General features: G+C 40.4%; 1 protein-coding gene across 4 annotated transcripts in view; it reads right to left on the bottom strand.

Annotated features, from left to right (window-relative positions):
* KAT6B (K(lysine) acetyltransferase 6B) overlaps positions 1-25,236 on the bottom strand; it is a 221,326-nt gene that overhangs the window by 182,654 nt on the left and 13,436 nt on the right. For 3 of the 4 annotated variants that reach the window (XM_011985955.1, XM_011985975.1, XM_011985982.1), the window contains exons 1-2: positions 19,649-19,723; positions 14,912-15,790 (exon numbers count right to left, since the gene is read on the bottom strand). In XM_011985955.1, coding sequence (XP_011841345.1) covers positions 14,912-15,532 — 621 coding nt within the window. In that variant the 5' untranslated portion in view covers positions 15,533-15,790; positions 19,649-19,723. Of the gene's footprint in view, positions 1-14,911; positions 15,791-19,648; positions 19,724-25,236 lie in introns of those variants that run through there. The other variant, XM_011985965.1, reaches the window with a different exon arrangement.

Raw genomic sequence — 25,236 nt, 5'->3', positions numbered from 1 at the left:
TTGGGAGGCCAATGTGGGTGGATCACTTGAGGTCAGGAGTTCCTGAGATGGAGTCTTGCTCGTGCAGTGGCACAATATTGGCTCACTGCAATCTCCACCTCAAGGGTTCAAGAGATTCTCTGGCCTCAGCCTCCCCAGTAGCTGGGACTATAGGCGTGAGCCACCACACTACTAACTTTTACATTTTTAGTAGAGATGGGGTTTCACCATGTTGCCCAGGCTGGTCTCGAACTCCAGACCTCAAGAGATCCACCCGCCTCGGTCTTCCAAAATGCTGGGAATACAGGCATGAGCCAAAGAGCCCATCTTGATAAAGCACCTTGTATTTTTCATGCACCCTGTGGGCATTTAAATGAAAGACCTTTCTCTACAACTTTAAATGTACTTCTCAAAAATCATTTTGGGCGAGGCATAGCGGCTCTCACTTGTAATCCCAAAACTTTGGGAGGCCAAGGTGGGTGGATTGCTTGAGCCAAGGAGTTCGAGACCAGCCTGGGCAACATGGCAAAACCCATGCCTACCAAATATACAAAAATTAGCTGGGCATGGTGGCACACACCCCTGTAATTTCCAGGAGCCTGAGGTGGGAGGAGTGCTTGAGCCTGGGAGGTCAAGGCTGCAGTGAGCCATGACTGCACCACTGCATTCCAGCCTGGCCAACAGAGCGAGATCCTGTCTCAAAAAAAAAAAAAAAAAAAAATTGCACATCCAAACTTCTATTGTTAAAAACTCTGAAGCTATTAGTGTCAAATCCATTCTTCAGTTCTTCAACTAGTGAGTAAAGGGACATGAAGTGGAGGCAAGAGGCAGCCCCCATTCCTGCCCTCCTGGAAATGACTCAGGATGTACCATGAGACTCAAAACTCAGGCCTCTTGACTCCCAGTCTTCAGCTAGTATTACTCCCATAAACTGTGATTAATTCCTTTCTGGTTATTTTTCCCTTTTTTTTTTTTTTTCTTTAAATTAAGAAATAGAGTCCTACTCAGTCGCCCAGGCTGGAGTGCAGTGGCACGATCATAGCTCACTGCAGCCTCAAACTCCTGGACTCAGGCAATCCTCCCACCTCAGCCTCCCAAAGAGTTAGGACTACAGTTCTGTGCCACCACACTTGGATAATTTTTTAAAATTTCTTCTAGAGATGGGATCTCACTATGTTGTCCAGGCTGATCTCAAACTCCTGGCCTCAAGTGATCCACCCGCCTTGGCCTCCCAAAGCACTGGGATTATAGATGTGAGCCACCCGCACCTGGCCCTCATTCCTTTCTAAGCAGACTTGATCATGGTCCACCATAGCCCAAAACCTTCAATGATTTGCAACCCCCAATGCAAAATTTGATTTAGGTGACAATACTAAACCCTGTGTGGCAGGCAAAATAATGGGCCCCCCCCAAAATGTCTACTTCCTAATGCCTAGAACCTTACATGGCAAAATAACCTTGCAGATATGATAAAGTTAAGGACTGTGAGATAAGGGCATTATCTGGATTATCCAAATGGGCTCAATCTAATAATATGCATCCTTTAAAAGCCAAGAAGCTGTCCAGGATGTGGTAAGAGGGAGATGTGACTATGGAAGAATAGTCAGAGAGATGCAACACTGATGGCTTTGAAGATGGAGGAAGGGACCATGAGTCAAGGAATATGGGCAGCCTCCAAAGCTCAAAAAAGCAAGGGAAAAGATCCTCTCCTAGAGCCTCCACAAAAGAACATTACTTTGCCCTCACCTTGATTTTAACCTAAGAAACACATGTTGGACTTCTGACCTACTGAACTGTAAGACAATACATTTGTGTTGTGTTAAGCCACTAAGTTGCTGTAATTTGTTACAGCAGCAATAGAAAACTAATACACACTGGGTGAAAGGTTACTCACCTGCTTTCAAAGTATCGTTGCACAGACTGCTTGTTAATTACAAAAGGGAAAAGGTGCCTTTATAAACAAAGATCTAGTAGATGCCACCTTAACCAACTGATAAAATAAGCACCACCAGTAATGAGACAACCTGAAATTATTTATCTCCTGGTATATCATAAGAAGAAATACACAACATCTCCCATACAGTATTTTTTCTTTTCTTTTTTCTTTTTGAGACAGAGTCGCACTCTGTTGCTCAGGCTGGAGCACAGTGGTGCGACCTTGTCTCACAGCAACCTAAGTCTCCCGGATTCAAGCATTCCTTCCATCTCAGCCTCCCAAGTAGCTGGGACTACAGGCACGTGCCACCACACCCGGATGATTTTTTTGTATTTTTTGTAGAAACGGGGTTTCGCCATGTTTCCCAGGCTGGTCTCAAACTTCTGAGCTCAAGCAATCCATCCATCTTAGCCTCCCGAACTCCTGGGATTATAGGTGTGAGCCACCACTCCCAGACCCCGCTATTCTTGTCAAAAACGTTTACTCTGAATCTAATCATGAGGACACAGTCAGACAAATACTAATTATGGGACATCCTACAAGACAACTACCCTAGACTTCAAAAATGTCAATGTCTTCAGAAGCAAAAAGGAGGGAAAACTGTTCTCTATTAAAGGTGACATGACAGCCAAATGCAATATATGATCTTTGGTTGGATCCTGGATGAAAAGTCAAAAGTTGGCCAGGCGCGGTGGCTCATGCCTTTAATCCCAGCACTTCGGGAGGCCTAGGTGGGTGGATCACCTGAGGTCAGGAGTTCAAGACCAGCCTGGCCAACCTGGCAAAACCCCCATCTCCACTAAAACTACAAAAAAGTTAGCCGGGTATGGTGGCACACACCTGTAGTCCCAGCTGCTCAGGAGGCTGAGGCAAGAGAATTGCTTGAACCTGGGGGGATGGAGGTTGCAGTGAGCTGAGATCATATCACTGCACTCCAGCCTGGGCAACGGAGCGAGACTCCATCTCAAAAAAAGTCAAAAGTTATAAATGAGATTTTTGGGTCCATCTGGGGAAATACGGACTGTCAGTTAGCACTCATTCCATTGCCAAATTTTTTGCATAATAGTATAGTATATAAGGGAACGTTTTTGATATATTATTAAGTATTTAGGGGTGAAATATAATATTCACCATTTAGTTTCCAACAGTTCAGCCAAAATTGTGAATATATAAATGTGCTGTATATATACACGCACACCCATGTATAAAAACATATACATATACACACATACAAGAAGAGAAAGAATGTGGCAAAATGTTAAAATTGGTGAATCTATGTGAAAGAAATAGAGTGTTTACCATACTACTCTTTCAATATTTCTGAAATACTCTGATTTTATAAATTATAAAGGTTAGGAGAGAAGTATCTTCCTAGCTCCCTCCATGCCTACCTTTCCCAGGTCTGCACGCACATTGCCAGGAGTCTACCTGGAACAGCCGGTGTTCTTCAAACAGCCAATACTCTTCCACCAGCAGATCCTGTTTTCTGCTGCTTTACTCACAACTCAAAGCTCAATAGCTAAAGCTGGGTTTTGTTATAAGACAGAAGTGTCTACAATACTAATTTTGAAAACAAGTTGGTCAAATATCAAATGGGAGTCATCTTTTAATGGCCTTATTACTAGATTTTAATACGTTCTTTTCTCTTCTTACTATTGTTTCTCTTTCCCAATATAATGTTTATGATCTGTTTCTTAAACTTCATCATACCCATAGGGTGCAAGCATGACAGGGAAACCTTGGACAAAAAGCAGGGCTGGTCACATCAGAAACTACCACAGAAACAGTCAAGCTCTGCCTCTGGCTCTCAGCCCATATCACTCTGAACACCCCAGGCAGCCCAGACCAAGGCTCACCTCCTTCCTGCAGGCCTCACTGCTCTCCATATGGCAGCTCACTGACATCAAAGAAGACGGAAGAAATTATCTAAATTCACCAGGCTAGTCCCACTCCTTCCCTTGAACTGTGGAAGAGTCGCTGATATCTCAATTACCTCTCCGGCAATAGTACCTATTTCCCTGCATGCTAAGATTTTGCAATGCTAAAAAGGGGGGTGAGGAGTATATACTGGAATAACAGACGGAAGACTATTAACAACAAAAGACTTCCTTGATGGGGGAAACAAAACTAAAATGTTTGTATACCTATAATAATAATACTGAGGAAGAAAAATTGAACTTGTAAGTAAAATTAGGTTGCTCTTCTGTAACGCCTGTCTAGCTACAGACAGGAAAAGGCCCAGCATGGTTTCTACGTACGCCTATGCTGTTTCTAATAGAAAGGACAAAATAGAGCCAAAACATCTGTTAACCAGTTAGGTTTGTTAATGAAACCAAATTGCAGCTGGTTTGTCAAAGATCAAAAGTGAGGCAAATTAGAGAAAGGATGTATGAACAAAGCTGGTTTCTAAAAAATAGTGGCTAAAGAATTCTAAACTCACTTGTCAAATTAACACAAATCCTTCCTGGATTTTGCTTAGACCACTGATTAGTATTTATTTTGTATTTTTGCAGAGACCAGCCTCATAGTTTAAATCTAGTAACATTTGTTCTAAAACTTTGTCTAGATTGCTCATTTTACAGAGTTCTCAAAATATCACCTGTCAAAAAACAAAATCAGAAAAAAAAATACACTCTACATAATATTACACTAATTAAAAGATTCACTTATATAAGGAAAAAGAATATGTAGTTTGCAACTCTTAGAGACTTCTCTGGTAAAGTGGTTCTGCCCCAAGCAGAGGCACATACACATTTAGCATTTCACATATCCACCGCCACAACTCCTTCTCTTACAACTTTCCATCACCACCTGAAGACAGAGAGATAAGCACACCCACTCACAAAAACATACTTCCCTCATGGCCCTGCTAACTCAAAATGTCACAAGCAAATTACATGACTGACGCATTTGCTAACTTTAATTTGGTGAGCTAATTGATGTTTATGTACTCAGAAACATTAATAGATTGGAGAGATGAAAGTACCTGAGAAGATTCAGGTTCATATTTTAAATGCTAGTGTGATCAGAGAACAGTTTCACCTAATCTACTGTAGTTTAATGCACAGGGCCAAGAAAAGGAAGTTTATAAACAAAACAAAAAGTCAAGAATTTTACAATTAAAACACATTGCTACTGTCATGATAAAACAAACAATGAGTCGGGCGTGGGGGGGACACGCCTCTAATCCTAGCACTTTGGGGGGCTGAGGCGGGTGGATCACAAGGTCAGGAGTTCGAGACCAGCCTGGCCAATATGGTGAAACCCCATCTCTACTAAATATATAAAAAAATTAGCCAGGCGTGGTGGCGCATGCTTGTAATCCCAGCTACTTGGGAGGCCGAGGCAGGATAACTGCTTTAACCTGGGAGGCAGAGGTTGCAGTGAGCTGAGACCACACCACTACACTCCAGCCTAGGCAAGAGAACGAGACTCCATCTCAAATTTAAAAAAAAAAAAAAAAAAAGGTATTTCTTATATATTAAAAACAAAAGGCTGAGCATGGCGGCTCACACCTGTAACCCCAGTACTCTGGGAGGCCGAGGTGTGTGAACTGCTTAAGCTCAGGAGTTCGAGACCAGCCTGGGCAACATGGCGAAACCCTATCTTTACAAAAAATATAAAAATTAGCTGGGTGTAGTGGTGTGTGCCTGTAGTCCGAGCTACTTGGGGGGCTGAGGTGGGAGGATTGATCATTTGAGCCCAGGGAGGTCAAGGCTGCAGTAAACATGATTACACAGCTGCACTCTAGCCTGGGCAACAGAATAGGACTGTCTCAAAAAAAAAAAAAAATTAGCCAGACAAGGTGGTGCACACCTGTAGTGCCAGTCACTCAGGAGGCTGAGGTGGGAGGATCAAGGATCACTTGAGCCGGGGAGGTCGAGGCTGCAGTGAGCCGTGATCAAACCACTGCACTGCAGCCTGGGTAACAGAGTGAGACCCTGTCTCAGAAAAAAAAAAAAAAGATGAAAGAAATAACATACAAAGATAAAACATATAAGAAGAATATAGGCCTTCATTTTTGAGAAACATTAAAATGTACCATTTGTCAAATAAAGTTTGAAGAGAAAGGATGAATAAAATCTTTGTCATTTAAGACAAAATCAGAATAAATCAGCAAATAGTACTTAACTGTTAAATAACTTCAAAGTTATAGAATATAGATTTTCTTAGCACTGAAAGTATCACAAGTGTATCTGGGAATACAAGAGTAACTCCTGAAAGCTGCTGATCATTCAGGACAGCATCATGTGTGACTGTAAAGGTATCCCAAGTATCAAATCTATCCAAGATCCAAAGAGTTAAAAGAATGTTTAACATTTATTTGAACAATCAAAAATCCTCTTGACATAATGTTTCTACTTTACCTGAAGCCCATTTCATTAGAAGTCTAGACAAGTCCCACCTTGATAAAAGCTCAAAAGTGGAACACGCTGTCATGCCTCAGAGTACAATAGAAAGACTCATTCACTCTTCATTTTATCTTTCCCTTGACCCAACTAACTAGTTTGAGACAATTCATGTGCTCTCTCAACAATGTCTCAACAACTGGTACTACCAGCTCACAAAAGCAGTCCTCAGACACTGCTATTCTGAAGAACTTCTGAAGCTTAATTATAAGAAGAAGATGAACTGCAATTTTTTTCCTTCCATGACCCTGGAACAGCGAGTATTTGATCCACCTCGTCTTTCACATTACAATAGGTTTCTGTCTGACTTCAGTGATTCTAAAACTGACTTTACCCACACCAATTCCAAAATGCAGGTTATTTTGAAGAGCACATTTTACAATATTTAGGGATTTATTCGATTTTCAGTTAAATACACATAATCAAGCACTCTTCAAGAAAGATGACATCTGCAACACAAAGGATACCAATTCAAAGGAAAACTAAGAAGGTCAACAGACAGGAGGACATTCAGGCTCTATAATTAGCAGATAAAAAATATACACATTTCTGCCAAAAAAGATCCAGAGTCGCCTGAGACTATGAACAATTCCCCTAGGGCTGAAAGACTTCTGGAAGCCTGCCACATCAAAGAACAATATGGACTAATGAATGGTCCTTCATAAAGTACAGGCTATTGGAAAAGTCCCAGAACAGATGAGGAGGGTCTGCTTTAGGGCAGGGTTAAGGGGACTGGAGAGGAGAAAACAGAATGGAGAAAACAGAAGAAAGGAAAATCTAAAAATAAACTTATCTAATTCATGGCATCTCTACAAAACAAGCAGCTGCTCTAGGATATACATTTATCTTCTATTTATAGAAATATTTCATATGAATAACATTGCCAAAAACCCTAACAAAGTATCTCCCTAAAAGGCGCAGGAGAAATAGAATAAACAACTGAACAAGCCAACATCACACATGAGAAGAGTCCTACGTTTGTCTTTCAACCCCATTTCTGATCATCTGAACTCCTTTTAAAAATCATTTTTGCCGGACGTGGTGGCTCAAGCCTGTAATCTCAGCACTTCGGGAGGCCGAAACGGGCGAATCATGAAGTCAGGAGATCAAGACCATCCTGGCTAACACGGTAAAACACCGTGTTTACTAAAAAAATACAAAAAACTAGCCGGGCGTAGGTGGCGGGCGCCTGCCGTCCCAGCTACTCGGGAGGCTGAGGCAGGAGAATGGCGTGAACCCGGGAGGCGGAGCTTGCAGTGAGCCGAGATCTGGCCACCGCACTCCAGCCTGGGCGACAGAGCGAGACTCCGTCTCAAAAAAAAAATCATTTTTGTGGCCGGGTACGGTGGCTCACGCCTGTAATCCCAGCACTTTGGGAGTCCAAGGCAGGTGGATCACTAGGTCAAGAAATCGAGACCACCCTGGCCAACATGGTGAAACCCCGTCCCTACTAAAAATACAAAAATTAGCTGGGCATGGTGGCGCGCACCTGTAGTCCCAGCTACTCCAGAGGCTGAGGCAGGAGAATTGCTTGAACCAGGGAGGTGGAGGTTGTAGTGAGCCGAGATCGAGCCACTGCACTCCAGCCTGGCAACAGAGCGAGACTCTATCTCAAAAAACAAAAACAAAAAAAATCATTTTTATCAGCCTGACCTACCTAGTGAAACCCTGTCTCTAACCTGGTGAAACCCTGTCTCTACTAAAAATACAAAAATTAGCCAGGCGTAGTGATGCACGCCTGTAATTCCCAGCTACTCAGGAGGCCGAGGCAGGAGAATCGCTTGAACCCAGGAAGCAGAGGTTGCAGTGAGCTGAGATCGCGCCACTGGACTCCAGCCTGGGCGACAGAGCGAGACTCCGTATCAAAAAAAAAAAATCATTTTTTTTCTTATTGACAGTAATGATATTGACAGTATTACTTTTTTGTGATTATGTTTATGTTTGAAGGTTTTTTGTAAGATTCTAATACAATTATTTCTTCAAGAGAAAAAACACCAAAAGCCCTACTTGATACTGAAAGTGTCCCACCTTCCAATTACGATGCCAACCTAGAATGAGAATTCCCACATTATGTAGTACACTGGAAACAGACCAAGATTTGACGCTTAATAAATTTTATGAAGACATTTTCACTAAAGTGAAATACTAAGGAATTTATTTAAAATGGAACTAAACTGATTTTATAAAAATGCTAAAGCTCAAACGTTCAAATGGAATCTTAGTGCTACAAAGTGTGCAGTGATAACGGAAGTCTCTCTTAGGATATTTGACTTTCCAAAGTCCTTATAATGTGACCTAATTGAGCTTTACTACTTTTAATGAGAAACACTAATACTATCCTTTAGGAGTTCCCTCACCAAGTCAAAGATAAAGTTTTATCTTCGGTGGTTTAATTCATTTCCATATCACCTCACCGAAGAGAGCTTTCTTAAATAAATACAAAGAATTTATGCTAAGGAGCCAGTGTGGTAATACCCAATTTGAATTCTAGACTATCAGAAGATGTGCAATTACATTTCAGAAAGGAAGGAGCCCTTCTATTTTAACTTGCATTGTATTCCTCCTAGCAGTCATGCATCGGAATGATGATGATGTTAAATCTAATTAGACACAGACTTACTACTTTCTCTACTGCCTTTCCATATTGCTAATATTATAAATAGTATCTACTTTAAAAACTGTAATAAGCTCATGGCATCTACCAAATTTAAAATGCTGGAAATCTATTTGTTGCGGCAAAACAGCTTCTAATCATTTGAAGAACTGGAAGAGATACTTTTACTGTTAATAAAAAGCCACCACAGGCGGAGACGGGGAGATCACGAGGTCAGGAGATCGAGACCATCCTGGCTAACATGGTGAAACCCCTTCTCTACTAAAAATACAAAAAAATTAGCCAGGCATGGTGGCCTGTGCCTGTAGTCCCAGCTATAGTCCCAGCTACTCGGGAGGCTGAGGCAAGAGAATGGCTTGAAGCCGGGAGGCGGGGCTTGCAGTGAGCCAAGATCATGCCACTGCACTCCAGCCTGGGCGACAGAGCGAGACTCGGTCTCAAAAAAAGAAAAAAAAAAAGCCACCACTGTTGACCAGTGTACTGCCCAGTGGTAAAGAGCTCTGAAGTCAGACTGTCTCGTCAGAATCTTGGCTTCACCACTCACTAGCTCTGTCAGTGACCTTGGGCAAATCACTTAAGGTTTCAGCCTCATTTTTTCATCTGTAAAATAAGGGTAATAATCTACCTCCCTTGCAGTTATTGTGACGAGTCAAGGAGATAATAAATGTAAAACACTTGGAATAGTGCCAGCATTTAACACTTACAAAATGTTAGCTATTATTCTTACTATTTTTATTTTGTTTTGCATTTAACATAACTGCTCAAAAAAATAACCAGAATAACAGCTTCTTTGAAAGTCATGGCCAGGCATGGTGGCTCACGCCTGTAATCCCAGCACCCTGGGATGCCAAGGCGGGTGAATCACTTGAGATCACGAGTTCGAGACCAGCCTGGCCAACATGGAGAAACCCCGTCTCTACTAAAAATACTAAAATTAGCCGGTCGTGGTGGTGCGTGCCTGTAGTCCCAGCTACTTGGGAGGCTGAGGCAGGAGAATCACTTGAACCAGGAGGCAGAGGTTGCAATGAGCCGAGATGGCACCACTGCACTCCAGCCTGGATGACAGAGCGAGATTCCATCTCAGTAAAAAAAAAAAAGTCATTAGTTAGGGCAGGCATGGGGGCATGGTAGCTCACGTCTATAATCCCAGCATTTTGGGAGCTAAGGTGGATGGATCACTTGAGGCCCTTGAGGCCAGGAGTTCGAGGCCAGCCTGGCCAACATTAATGAAACCCCATCTCTACTAAAAATAAAAAAATTAGCCTGGTGTAGTGACACACACCTGTAATCCCAGCTACTCAGGAGGCTGAGGCAGAAGAGTCACTTGAACCTGGGAGGCAGAGGTTGCAGTGAGCCATGATTGTGCCATTGCACTCCAGCCTGGGTGACAAGAGCGAAACTATGTCTCAAAAAAAAAAAAAAAAAAAAAAAAAAGGAAAAGAAAAGAAAAGAAAAAAAAAGAAAAACATGTGGATACACACATGGCTTTACATTCTATTTCAGAGGACTTGTGGGATACCCACCCAAGCTCATTTGTGGATCCTGGGTTAAGAATTTCTATTAAATTTACTTAGTGAGTTTACATGGTTTTAAACTATTAAACCACTTTTAATTTCAAAGGGTAACACATTAGGTTGTAATTTTCTCACATTTTTTATTTATTTATTTATTTTTTTTGAGATGGAGTTTCACTCTTATTGCCCAAGCTGGAGTGGAATGGCGCAACCTCGGCTCACTGTAAGCTCCACCTCCCGGGTTCAAGCAATTCTCCTGCCTCAGCCTCCCCAGCAGCTGGGATTACAGGCATGCAGCACCACGCCTAGCTAATTTTGTATTTTTTAAGAGACAAAATTTCTCCATGTTGGTCAGGCTGGTCTCGAACTGCCGACCTCAGGTGATCCGCCCACCTCAGCCTCCCAAAGTGCTGGGATTACAGGCAGGAGCCACTGTGTCCGGCTGGAAAAAATGCTATATTATTAAAGAATACAAACATGTTGCCAAATTTGTTTAAACTGATTTTTATTTATTTATGTTTTTTAAGAATCAAATGATTACTTAATAGAATTAGTCTCCAAATTTCATCAAGTAAAAATTTTAGAAAACATTTCTCAGCTTTCTTCATTATAGCATGATGCTAACTAAACAATTTAAAGATCAGCATCTTAAAAAGAGCAGTAACAATTGCCTGCTAAGCAATAAATTACTCTGCTCTCAATCCAAGATACTTTCAGACATGAATTTTCCTTTAGATTAAAAATACTTGTGTACAGATGCTGCCTGAAAAAAATATGATAAAGTTAGCAAGAAATGATGGGCAAGGTTAAAGTGAAGGATCAGAAGAGACTGTGGAAAATTTGTACTGACTCATCCATCACAAGTAAAAATAACCCCTGGATCACAAAATTATTGAAACATACTGCTAAATTGCCTAAAGCTGCCTGAATTAGTCCATGTACCTGTTCATTATAAAACCTTAACATACCTTAGGGTAGTGTATATATTTTAAAAAACAAAGATATCCAAATCCATCAAGAAATGGCTCTATAGTCCCTTAATGAATTTCTTCATAGTATAAGCTTTTATTAAAAAGCTTTTATTAAAAAGCTTACACTAAAAATAAAATATTTTTTATTAAAAAATATTTAATTAAGCCTGGGCACGGTGGCTCACACCTATAATCCCAGCATTTTGGGAGGCTAAGGCAGGTAGATCATGAGGTCAGGAGACTGAGGCCATCCTGGCCAACATGGTGAAACCCCATTTCTACAAAAATACAAAAAATTGGCCAGGCATGGTGGCACGTGCCTGTAGTGTCTGCTACTCTGGAAGCTAGGGTAGGGGAACCACTTGAACCCGGGAGGCAGAGGTTGCAGTGAACCGAGATCGTGCCACTGCACTCCAGCCTGGCGACAGAGCAAGACTCCATCTCAAATATATATATATATATATATATAAAAATAAAAAAATTTACAATACATACATATATTATACATATATGTAGTATATATAATATATGTATTATATATGTATAATATATTTTTAATTAAAAACAGAGGTGCCTGATTTGGCTGTGTCAGACATATGAATTAGGATTTCAGTCGCTTTTTGTATTTTCTTTTAAACAAATGTTATTAAGAAGAAAATTTCATAAGTTTACTTCTTTCTTTATGCCCACATTCCCTCACAGAGAACAAGAGCTTGGTTACACAAACACAACCACCACCTAAGGATCAAATAAATGTGGCAGAAGACTAACAAAATAAAAATACAGTTAACAAATAAATGTTGGCTGGGCACAGTGGCTCATGCCTATAATCCCAGCACCTTGGCAGGCCGAGGCAGAAGGATGTCTTGAGCCCAGGAGATCGAGACGAGCCTGGGCAACATCGCCAATCCTCATCTTTACAAAAAGTACAAAAATTAGCTGGGCACAGTGGTGAGCACCTGTAGTCCCAGCTACTTGGGCAACTGAGGTGAGAGGATCACTTGAACCCGGGAAGTGGAGGTTGCAGTGAGCCGAGGTGGCGCCATTGCACTCCAGCCTTTGAGATCAGCCCATGGAAAGGCAAACCACCAGGTCCTATCCAATTTGTAGGACTAGGTGGTTTGCCTTTCCATGGGCTGATCTAAAGCTCAAATGCTTTAGCTGGGCCTCTACCAGCTTAAGAACTGAGGAAAACACGTTCCATTTCAAGGGTTCATGGTATCCAAACAAGAGAAGCATAACTTTTCCTAACACGCATGTTTCGATTGTTTCTAAACTGCATTTAGCCCAGGCAACATGGCAAAACCCCATCTCTACAAAAAATTTAAAAATTTAGCTGGGCATGGTGGCATACACTGTATTCCCAGTTACTTGGGAGGAGCGCTTGATCCCAAAAGGTCAAGGCTGCAGTAACCCATGAGATAAAACCTTTTATTTTTTTTATTTTTTATTTTTTTTGAGACAGAGTCTCACTCTGTCACCCAGGCTGGAGTGCAGTGGCGCGATCTCGTCTGCCTCCCAGGTTCAAGGGATTCTCCTGCCTCAGTCTCCAAATAGCTGGGATTACAGGTGCCCCCAACCATGCCTGGCTAATTTTTTTGTATATTTAGTAGAGATAGGGTTTCACCATGTTGGCCAGGCTGGTCTCGAACTCACGCGATTGGCCCACCTTGGCCACTCAAAGTGCTGGGATTACAGGTATGAGCCATTGTGCCTGGCCAAAACCACCTTTTCTTTCTTCCTTTCATTATCTTTCAGATAGGATCTCACTCTGTCACCGAGGCTGGAGTACAATCAAGGATCACTGCGGCCTCTACCTCCCATGCTCAAGTGATCCTCCCACCTCAGCCTCCCAAGTAGCTGGGACTACAGATGTGCTTCACCAAGCCCGGCTAATTCTTTGATTTTTTTTGTAGAGACAGGGGTCTCACTATGTTGCCCAGGCTAGTCTTGAACTCCTGGGCTCAAGCAATCCTCCCACCCTGGCCTCCCAAGGTGCTGGGATTACAGGCAGGAGCTACCCTGCCCAGTCAAAACCACCTTTCTATCAACAATGATTAATGTTTTGTAACATGTATTAATAAAATTAACTGATATCAATATATCTGCTCACCCAAAAGACAGAATAAACCCTCAAACTAGACATGAACGATAAATCACTTTCTGCTGCTCTACTTCGTTTTTAGTTTGGGAAGTAAATATAGTAGCTTTGAAACAAAGAAAAATCTTAGCCAAAAACTTAGTGGTAGCAGCAATGTAAGGAGAATTCTGCCATATATTTATAAATACTATAGAAATAACATAAGTCCCAAGAAATCAGAGTATTTTAAAAAGATACTGTATGAGACGAAATAAACATTCACCTACAAGACAGACAAGTGGACAATCAAAAATGACTTTAAATTGAAACGAGGGATTTAGGTCACATATTACAATAACTTCTTAAACACACGGATTATCAGCCAGGCGAGGTGTCTCACGCCTGTAATCTCAGCACTTTGGGAGGCCAAAGCAGGTGGATCACCTGAGGTCAGGAGTTCAAGACTAGCCCGGCCAACATGGTGAAACCCCGTCTCTACTAAAAATACAAAAATTAGCTGGGCATGGTGGCATATGCCTGTAATCCCAGCTACTTGGGAGTCTGAGGCAGAAGAATCACTTGAACCTGGGAGGCAGAGGTTGCAGTGAGCCAAGATTGTGCCATTGCACTCCAGCCTGGGCAACAACAGCAAGACTCCATCTCAAAAAAAAAAAAAGCATAGATTATCACCATTAAAATAAGAAGTCTAGCTGGGCCCAGTGGCTCACGCCTCTAATCCCAGCACGTGGGGAGGCGGAGGCGGGCGCATCACTTGAGGTCAGGAGTTTGAGACCAGCCTGGCCAAGATGGTGAAACCCTGTCTCTATTAAAAATACAAAAATTAGCCGGATGTGGTGGCAGGCTCCTGTAATCCCAGCTACTTGGGAGGCTGAGGCAGAAGAATCACTTGAACCCAGGAGGCAGAGGTTGCAGTGAGCCGAGACTGTGCCACTGCACTCCAGCCTGCACTCCAGCCTGAGCAACAGAGCTAGATTTTATCTCAAAAAAATAAGAAGAAGTCTGTAGATTCTTCTTTGAAAATAGTAATAAAGAGAAAAATATACAATGGCCTTCCACAGATTTCTGAAATATATATGACCCTGCCTGGACGAAGGACGATTAATATTATCCTTCCTGGTCCCTTCAGGCACCAACCAATTAGCAATTAGAGCTTAAAAACAAACCACATGATTGTTCCATTAAATTCATGGCCAATCAGTGAGGAAGTCCTCAACACAAAGCAATACAATATATACATTTTATACAATATATACAAAAGCTGCTCTAAGGCAAAACATTCAATTCTATCAAACTTCACTCAGAACTTCTGTCCACATAAAACTTAAGCAAAACTGTAAAAGACAAAAGGACAGTAGTGAGAATGCATGAACATTACTCATTTGCTTACCTGGTCTTTCTCATGGGGTAGAAGGCTGACAGGTGGGAGCGAGGATGGGAAAGCACTGGGATACTGAGGTGCCCCTTTGCCATCTAAGCTCCCATAATTGACCCTGTACTGCGGTCCATCTTTCAGTAACCTCCCATTATTCACAGCGCGTTTGGCCCCCAGTCGCAGCCGCTGCTGAAAGGCTAGGTTGTTGGTGGTGCTCGTGAGATCACTTTGACTTCTGAGATACTTCTCTATGTTCTTCAGGGAGGAGCCATTTGGCTCCTCAAGTCCTTCAATTGCTCTCCTTAAAAGTTTATTCCAATCCACATTGCGGAGATCGTTACATGATCCTCTAGACCCCTTGGTTGACTTAGGAAAAGTGCCTGGTTTAACTGATGAAAAGCGCCCAGGGTTGTCTGGGTCCTTATAGGAGGCAAGGCCTTTGTTGGTGACTTTGAGAACTGAGCCATCCTGAACACTGAGTTCCAGCTGTTCAGAGACTGTCTTCTTATCCAACCCATGGGAAGTACTGACCGCATGGCAGATTCTCTCTTCAGAGGGCCTTTGCTTTTGCTTTTTTATTTTCTGTATAGCTTCAAGAATCCACTCTGTATAAAGTGGGTTTGCAAGTTTTACCATGGTTGACAAATGACTTCTTCAACACAAAAGTTACCCATAGAGGTTCTCTTTGTATTTAACAGAACTTGCACATTTGAAAGTCATTTACAATTCAACAAATGGACAGAGTATTCCAGACTGTATTAAGCAACATCTTACAAACATCCATCCTTAAGAGCTTCAAAAGCAGACAAACAGGCAATGTTGATGGTTGTCTTATTTTACCAACAGGAAAGACTGCATTCGGGTGAAGAACATCTTTAACTGGGAAATCAAGACCTTAAAGGATAAAAAGAAGGGAAAGACTCTTAATAATGAAGCTCACACAAATAAACTAAAAGATTCTTTAGCATGACTTTTTCAGACACAGAATGACCACAGAAGTAATGACAGGCAGGTATTACATAACACAGCCACAGTGACTATATTTTTCAACAAGAAATTGGGTCACAGTCTGAGAAGAAATTGTTTTTAGAATGTTTCACTTCTCTATATGAAGTCATTTATGAAGTATAATCACATCTAAATTACACATTTAATTATCTTTATTGAAATTAACAAAATTATATGAAAGTGGTTCAAGGTGTATGTCTTCCATAAACATAAAATACACATGAAAGAATAAATCTATGATATAAAAAATTTGATGAAAGTACATTAAACTTATTTCAAGAAATCCTGAACTTAAAAAAAAAGAGTAAATAATCCTGCTTTCAGCTAGGTATTGTATTTCCCAAGTCTCATACTAAAAAAACTTCCCTTCTAGCTACTTCTATGGAATCACCTCCCCCATCCCTTTAACAGAGGTCTATGATACCCTCCAACCCACAAGTTGGAAAATTGAAAATAATATAGTAACATAACCCTTCACCTTTAAGTAGTAGAGCATTCTAATTATCTTAATACCCAGTTAGCTCATTAAACAGCTCAATACAAAGAAGGTATATACACATCTGATTTCAGGTGGACAGTGGTATTTGTTCTGAGAGATGCCTGGTATATACGAAAACCACCCTAGATCTCCAATCTGGTATTAAGTACATCTACAAAGAGCATACAAGGAGAAAGAGCCTTGGCCTGGGAATTGGGCCAAACCTGAGCTCTAATCTTGGTCTCCAATGATAACACCCACTTCTTAATTCTTTTTATAGTTTAAACTGTACAGAGTGTGCTCATATATAACTTGTCACTTAAACTGCAGAACAACTTTGTGGGTAAACTGAGGCTCGGGAGAAGATGGAATTCACCCAAGGTAAGAGTCAAAACAGATTTAAGGGTCAAACACCATTAATGTTCTTTTGTTTTTTTTTTTTTAAGACAGAGTCTCACTCTGTCGCCCAGGCTGGAATGCAGTAGTGCAATCTCAGCTCACTGCAATCTCTGCCTTCTGGGTTCAAGTGATTCTCCTGCCTCAGCCTCCCAAGTGGCTGGGATTACAGGCATGTGCCACCACACCCAGCTAATTTTTGCATTTTTAGTACAGACGGAGTCTTGCCATTTTGGCCAGGTTGGTCTCAAACTCCTGACCTCAGATGATCTGCCCTCCTCAGCCTCTTAAAAATGCTAGGATTACAGGCGTGAGCCACTGCGCCCAGCCAATTCTAAAATCCAACTAAGTCCATCACTGTTCTCCCCTGAGCCACAACTGCCTGCTCTAGCTAGTTCTGCCTCTGCAAAGAGACCAACATGGGTCTGAACCCCAGCTCTACCACAATGTCCAGTGGAGAAAGCGTCCGTCACTTTACTTGTAGATAATACTGGTATATCCCTTACAGGATTATTGAGAGGATTAAATGAACACATGATCTAATATTCAATATATAGTAGTTATCACTTTCATCAAATGCAACGTCTACATACTTTGAAAATTTTCTAATAAAATACAAAATTAAAGTTATCTCTCATTATTTATTTAGACAGAATATACCTAAAAGGAGAAAACAATATCTTTCCTTAAAAACTTTAGCCAGACATACTGAAGAATATAGTATTTGCTCTCAGAGATCCTGGAATGTTGCTGAAAAACAACTGGGTCATCGAACTATACTTGTTCAAACGGTACAGTTTTAAATGCCAACCGAAAATGCCACCTTGAAGGAGGCGGTTTAAACAAGATTGTCCCCTCTGTGATCAGTAAGCTGTAAATTCACTCTACTCATTTTCCCCTCAGATTCAGAAACTTGGGGCTGAAAGGACCTTAGAGGTCATCCAGTCCAACCTCTAGTTATCCAATAAAAGATCCCTGCCCAATATCCCAAATAGATGGGCAATGAGTCTTTACATTTTTAAAATACTTCCAGTGACTGATAATTTGTCACTTTTTGAGGCAGCTCACCCCACTGTTGCACAGCTGTAGCTATATTTCTTGCTCAGAGAAGCAAAAATCTGCCACTCCATAACTTCTACCCACTAGTCCTATTCCCTGGAACGATCCCAAGACAATTATTAGTATTTCTTCAATATGAGAGGCCTTCAGATGTCCAAAAACAAGTACCTTTTGAAAACCACTAACAACAAAACCCCGTGCTACCTCCAGCCATAACTTAGACCACTCATATCCCAGTTCCTTAACCCTTCCACATATCACATGGTTTCAAAGCACCACCTTCTCTTGGTTGCTCACTAGTTTGGCTAATGGCCATCTTAAAATATGGCAGTTCAGGTGTTATCCAATTATAAATGCAACCCAAATTACAGGAACTTCCTCAATACCCCTGCCACACAAGTGGCCATGCTGAGCATGCAGTCCAACTAAAAATCCCAGATCTTTTTTCAAAAAGTGCTGTCAAGTTGAGTCTTTTCACTCCTTTCCTTTTGCAAATTGAAATGCTGGGATTTAACGTTTATTACAGTTCAATTTCATCTAGTTGATTTAAGTCTATCTTCCAACCTGCTAAAGATTGTTTTGAATCTTGATTCTGTCATCTATGTCATCTACAAATCTAATAAGTACTCCCTTTTGTTTCATTATATAAACCCTTGACAAAAATGTTAGACTTGGAACACAGTGTGTTTAGGAATGAAATCACTGGCTTTCACAGTGCAACCACTTTCAGGATAGAACACAGGAATCATTCTGTGTCAGTCAGTTGAGAACAGGAAATTGAGCTTTCCAAAGTAAAATGGTTTCGGGCAAAATTTCATTAGAAGATATTTCACTATATCCAAGTAATTATTTAATCTTTCATCATTTATTCAGGATGAATCACAACTAATTTGATTGCACAAAATACAACTGCAGAAAGTAGAAGAGGGCACAGGAAAAGTGTCCAATATTGCCAAGTTGCTTTTAGGTGTTTTGGTTACACAAGCAAATGAACATACATTAAAACAAAATGCGTAGCCGGGCGTGGTGACTCACACCTGTAATCCCAGCAGTTTGGTAGGCCGAAGCGGGTGGATCGCCTGAGGTCAGGAGTTCAAGACCAGCCTGGCCAACATGGTGAAACCCCATCTCTACTAAAAATACAAAAAATTAGCTAAGCGTGGTGGCATGTGCCTGTAATCCCAGCTACTCAGGAGGCTGAGGCAGGAGAATCGCTTGAACCCAGGAGGCAGAGGTTGCAGTGAGCCGAGATTGCACCATTGCACTCTAGCCTGGGCAACAAGAGCAAAACTCTATCTCAAAAACAAAAAACAACAACAAAAAAATGTGTTTCATACCTAATAGATAGCCAAAATATACCTTCATAACAAGCTTTTACTACAATGCTTTTTGTTTTCTTTGTTTTTTTTTTTTGAGACAATCTTGCTCTTCTCACCCAGGCTAGAGTGCAATGGCATGATCTCGGCTCACTGCAATCTCCACCTCCTGGGTTCAAGCGATTCTCCCGCCTCAGCCTCCCAAGTAGCTGGGATTACAGGCGCCTGCCACCACCCCCAGCTAATTTTTGTATTTTTAGTATAGACAGGGTTTCGCCATGTTGGTCAGGCTGGACTCAAACTCTTGATCTCATGATCTGCGCACCTCAGCCTCCCAAAGTGCTAGGATTACAGATGTGAGCCACCGCGCCCGGCCCACAATCTTTACCCACAATCATTTATATCCATAAAACAATCGTTTATATCCATTACCAACACGTTTCAATAAGACTGTCATTTTATACGTTAAACATGTAATAAAATAAGGGAAAGTACCAGAATTGGAACTTCAAACGTTTTAACAGTCCATGACAAAAATGGAGATTATCCAGGTCTTCAGGCAAATCTGCCAAAAGAAAAAAGGAAATGTTCATGTGGACATAAGGACATCCTTAAACTCAGCAACCATCCATGTATCTCCACAACTATTGAAGACAAACAGCTCCAATGAGTTATTATACCACATTTGGTAATACAATAATTTTTTCATACCACTGAAGGATTCTCATAAATATGGAACTTGAGACAGAAAATGAAGCCCCAAGGACCCAGCCAAGTGCCTAAAGAAGTAAATTTCATCCATAAGCCCAGATCTGTTCAAATTTTAAAAATCAAGTTTGTGACAGATTCCTAAGAAAGAATCTCATCATGGAAAAACAAAAACAAAAACAAAACCCACTACTACTCAAATAGCCAAACAGATAGAACATTGATCGGAAAAAAAGATAGTCAAAAGTTGTTTTAAGGTCAGCATTCACTGTTTGTCCCAAAGGCCACCAGGCACATAGGTACTGAATGGACTACCCAGATATGACCAATAAGCTCACCTACAAGAAAAATGTACCAGTTTACATAATAGTAAATATGTATTGACACAAGTCACATTTTAGTACAGCACTGATTATTTTTTCTTGAAAAGCAAAAAATAAATTTAAAAGAACAACTGTGAATAACTGCATTTTGATCTTATGTAAAACAATCAAGCAACCTTGGATCCTCCTTCTCCCCTCCCCCAGTCACAACAGACACCCCACTCCTCAATTTAATCTCAAAATTAGCTCTCATCTGACACCAACCAACAGAGTTAATTAGGCAGAAGCAGATGTAACTCAGCAGCTCTTTGCTACAAGCAGAATCATAGTGTTTAAAAAAAAATACACAGCTAGGAGAGGAACAAAATCAGAAGTCTCTTATCTGTAGCCAATTCTCAACTAAACACATGTATATTATCCACTTTGTATATTATCCACTGCAAATTTTTTAATCTTAGGCTGATTTGTTTCCAACATCCCACTGGCCCCACTGTAAATTCGTATAAGCAAGAGAATAGATTGAAAACCAATTTCATTTCAGCCTAAGTAGTATCTAACTGGAAAGACAAATCCACAGGAAAAAAAAATGTATAATTCATTCAAAAGCCAAATAGAAATGATTTTTTTTTCCTGATTTGGAATTATCCACACCATTTCTCTTTTTCAGAGCATGGGGATTTGTTTCACATAGAGATAGGACATTCTATCACAAGCTAAAACCCTAAAATCATTATTCTCTTTTCATTTTTCTATAAAAACTTGAGAGTTGGACTAAAAGGCTATCAAAAAGGTAGCAAATCATCCTAAATTAATTCTGGTGATTTATGCTACATCGAATTAAATTATTCTATTTTCTAAGGTTGTGAATCATTTTATTTTTAACTACAAAATATCAGTAAATTATATGGTTGCATCATACGGTCTTATAATATAACACTATTTACATCATTCATTACAAATATTCTAAACATATCTAGAGAAATGCTTAGTCCAGCACTGAGCTTTTAGTTTCACTGGTATTACATAAACATCAACACTATTCAGAAATATTCATGTCAGCATAAGAAGAGTCAAAATATCCTGGATCATAAGTATTATGCGAGGCCCCCTCTAAGCTTTTACTAAAGCTGTGTGTGTTGTTTCAAAACCAGTGTCATAACACTCAAGTCATGAGTTTATGGATGAGCCAAAAAACAGTGGTAGAAAAAACAAAGATTAATAATAGAGTTTACACTTTTGTCATCCTGAGTTTTACTTGCTAACAGTTATTTTTAACTCTTTTACTTTCATAAGCTCCTGGCTTTTTCTTTCTTTTTTTTTTTCCCAAAGGGATCACCGTCGGAAAACCTGGATTTTTTCAAAGCCGATTTTGTAACTGAGTAAGCATCCACAAATCTAAGCAGTATCTTCCGAAACAGAACAGAACTGTTTAGGAGAAGGAACTCGGACTTATTTTTCTTCTATCAGCACCCAGCTCAGGTTATTGGCAGAGTTGCTCAAAATAGTGTCCTTGGTTAACAAATATCTGTTGTCTGACAACATCAAACACCATCCATATGGTGATATTTGTTATCTTTCAAATCCTGGATGCATCTATTTCCTCTGAAATCAGTGCTTCAGGCCCAAAACATGTGAACTGGGAGGTGAGGTTATAAATACTAATCAAAGAAAAACCAACAAATATTTAGTGAGCTGATGTTCCCTGCATGCAGCCCTGTGGTAAGTACTATGCGGAATACAAAGCAAAGCTAGAGACAGAACATACAAGAAGCAATTAAGAAATAACAAAGCACTGCTTGGCGGTTCCTCAAAAAGTTAAACACAGAACTACCATATGGTTCTGTAATTCCATTTCTAGGTATAGACTCAAAAGAATTGAAAACAGATACTCAAATAAGTACACATACACTCATGTTCATAACAAAACTATTCACAATAGCCAAAAGGTGTAAACAGCCCAAATGTCCATCAACAGATGAACAGATAAACAAAATGTGGTATATCCATACGCTAGAATACTATACAACTATAAAAAGCAATGAAGTTTCGATACATGCGACTACAATGTGGACGGACCTCAAACACATTATGTTGTGAAAGATGCCAGACACAAAAGGCCACACATCATATAATTCATATGAAACATCCATAAATCCACAGACAAAACATAGATTGGTGGTGTCTCAGGGACATATCTAGAGAAACTGCTTAATGGGTAAGGGATTTTATTTGGGATCAATAGAAATGTTTTGGAACTTGATAGCGGCAGTGGTGACACAACACTGAATGTACTAAATGCCAGTGATTTGTTCACTTTTCAATTTTTTTTCATTTTATGTTATGTGAGCTTCACCTCAATAAGTTGTTTAAGAAAAAAAAGAAATAACAAAGCACTGAACTATAATAATAATAATACCAACCATTTCCTGACATGTACTGTGGTCCAGGTACTTTACATAGATTATCAGTAAACCTTAAAACAACGTGTAAGGTAGCATTGTTGTTTTTACAAAAGGAAAACAGGCTTGACTTAGCCAAGATCTCAGAGTTATTAAGTCATGAAGGATTTTAATTCAGATGCCAAAGCCCAAACTCTTTCTGTCTCTCCAGCAGTTTTCAAACTAGGCTCTTTGGATCTCTTGTGACAAGGAATTACCTCGGGTATTACCTTCAGGTGCCCCCTTGTGGGTTAAACTTGGGGCCATCACAGCACCTTGAATCCAACAGTGCAGCTCCACTTTAACTGTTTTATGTATATTGGTCTTCCCTGGAAGATTTGCTTTAAAGAAAGTGTTCCTCTGATTACAGAAGGAAGAAGTCTGGAAACAACAGTGACTATACTACCTTGCTGAAACCATGTGAAGGATGGATGAACATCTCTTGGATGGATGGGACTGAAAACTGGACCTTGAAAGATAATGCTGAGCTTGGATAAGTGCCCCACCATCCCTCTGCCCAAATTCAAATCCTTCATGGCCCAGTGCAAACAACTTCTCAAAAGCCCAAACATCTTTGTCTAACAGGAAGCTTTTAGCTTTTTTACTGTTTTGACATTCATTTCCCACTCTGTATTATGCTTACTTGTGTATTAACCTTGTCACCCCTACTAGACTGTAAAATTCTTAAAAACAGGATTCATGCTTGATTCATCTTTGTATACCCTAAGATTTCCCAAGACTACAACTTGATAAGAGGGGTTCAATGCCTATTTGCTAAATAAATGTATCAAGGAATGAATGACGGAAATCAAAGTGAAATAACAGAAGTAAGAATGAGCTGTCAAACAAAAGGGACACCAAGTCAATGTGCCTGACTAGAACACGTATATGCTGAAAAGGGATAAAGAAATTCAGTTGGGCCAGGCACAATGGCTCATGTCTCTAATCCCAGCACTTTGGGAGGTCAAGGCAGGAGGATTACTTGAGGTAGGAGCTCGAGACAAGCATAGGCAACATAGCAAGACCCCACCTCTATAAAAATAAAAAATTAGCTGGGTGTGGTGATGTACACCTGTAGACCCAGCTACTCGGGAGACTGAGGCAAGAGGATCTCTTGAGCTGCCCAGGAGGTTGAGACTATAGTGGGCTATGATTGTGCCAATGCTCTCCAGCCTAGGCAATAGAGCTAGACTCTGTCTCTAAAAAAGACAAATATAATTAAAAAATAAAAAACATTAATAGGCCAGGTGTGGTGGCTCACATCTGTAATCCCAGCACTTTGGGAGGCTGTGGCAGGCAGATCACAAGGTCAGGAGATTGAGACCATCCTGGCCAACATGGTGAAACCCTGTCTCTACTAAAATACAAAAAATTAGCCGGGCGTGGTGGTGCGTGCCTGTGGTCCCAGCTACTCGGGAGGCTGAGGCAGGGGAATCGCTTGAACCCGGGAGGCAGAGGTTGCAGTGAGTCGAGATCGCGCCACTGCACTCCAGCCTGGCAACAGAGCCAGAATCCGTCTCAAAAAAAGTAAAACAGAAAGTTGGCTGTGAACAAAGTCAAGCTGTGGTGTGTGAATGTGACAGATGAATAGGAAGCCACTGCAGGAGCAGGTGACACCATAATGCACAGTGAAGGGCATGCACATACACACACAAACCTGTTGAATGTTTGAATCACTCTGGCAATAGTATCCATCTACTCTGGAGGGAAGGGTGTTTGAAAGAAAAAACAAAAGCAACCAGTATTTCACCTCTCCAAACATCAATCTTGTTCAACTTATATTTATGAGCCTAACTCAGCAGCAAGCCCAGAACAGGCACTCAATAAAACGTTAGTTGAACTGAATATTTAATTCCCCATCTTTTTAGAGTAACACTAAGTTCTTTCCCACTACTCATTAACAAAGAGAGTTTTCAATTCATAAGCTAATAATGTTTTCCAAGGATTTCTAAGAGGCTAAATCACCATAAAAATTATCATTTCAACTAATACATATTATATTAATTGGAAGTTTAATTTTTCATGTCATGCTCTCCTAGTTGACAATATCCTTGTTATGTCATTAAACTATAATTGTGTAAATGTGCTTCAACAAACAATAACTGAACCATCAATAAACTATTATGGCTTCCATAATCTCTAGCAAAGATTAGTTTCAACATCATCATCATAAATTAGTAGAGACAGTTCCCAAATCTCCTGGTGAAACCCATGAATTAGGTTTGCATAGTCATCCCTGCATTTAAGTGCTCAATAGTTTCAGTCTCTAAAATTTAATCACACTGTTAGGAACCTCACAGGAAATTTGATCCCTTGTAAAACAGAGGAATTTAGAGACAAGATGAAAAGTCATTTGAAGTCATCAGGCCTTTGGAGCCAGGGTACACTGATTAGTAATGATGTATTGTAACTAAGCACTTTCACTTAAGAAATAATCAACTAAATTTAGAGTGTCTTTTTTTGGCATTTAAAAATTCCTATTCCATCCTAGATTTCTCCCTAATTACATATTAGCTTTAGCTGGTTTTTGATGACAAAGACTGAGAATAATGTATTAAGAAAAAAACGTGATTTGTTTTTTTTTTTTTTTTTTGAGGCGGAGTCTCACCCAGTT

The sequence above is a fragment of the Mandrillus leucophaeus genome, unplaced genomic scaffold, assembly GCF_000951045.1.
Source record: "Mandrillus leucophaeus isolate KB7577 unplaced genomic scaffold, Mleu.le_1.0 Scaffold1077, whole genome shotgun sequence".
Classification (NCBI taxonomy): domain Eukaryota; kingdom Metazoa; phylum Chordata; class Mammalia; order Primates; family Cercopithecidae; genus Mandrillus; species Mandrillus leucophaeus.
Note: the sequence above shows the minus strand (reverse complement) of the source record. Positions and strands in the feature narration are given on the sequence as shown.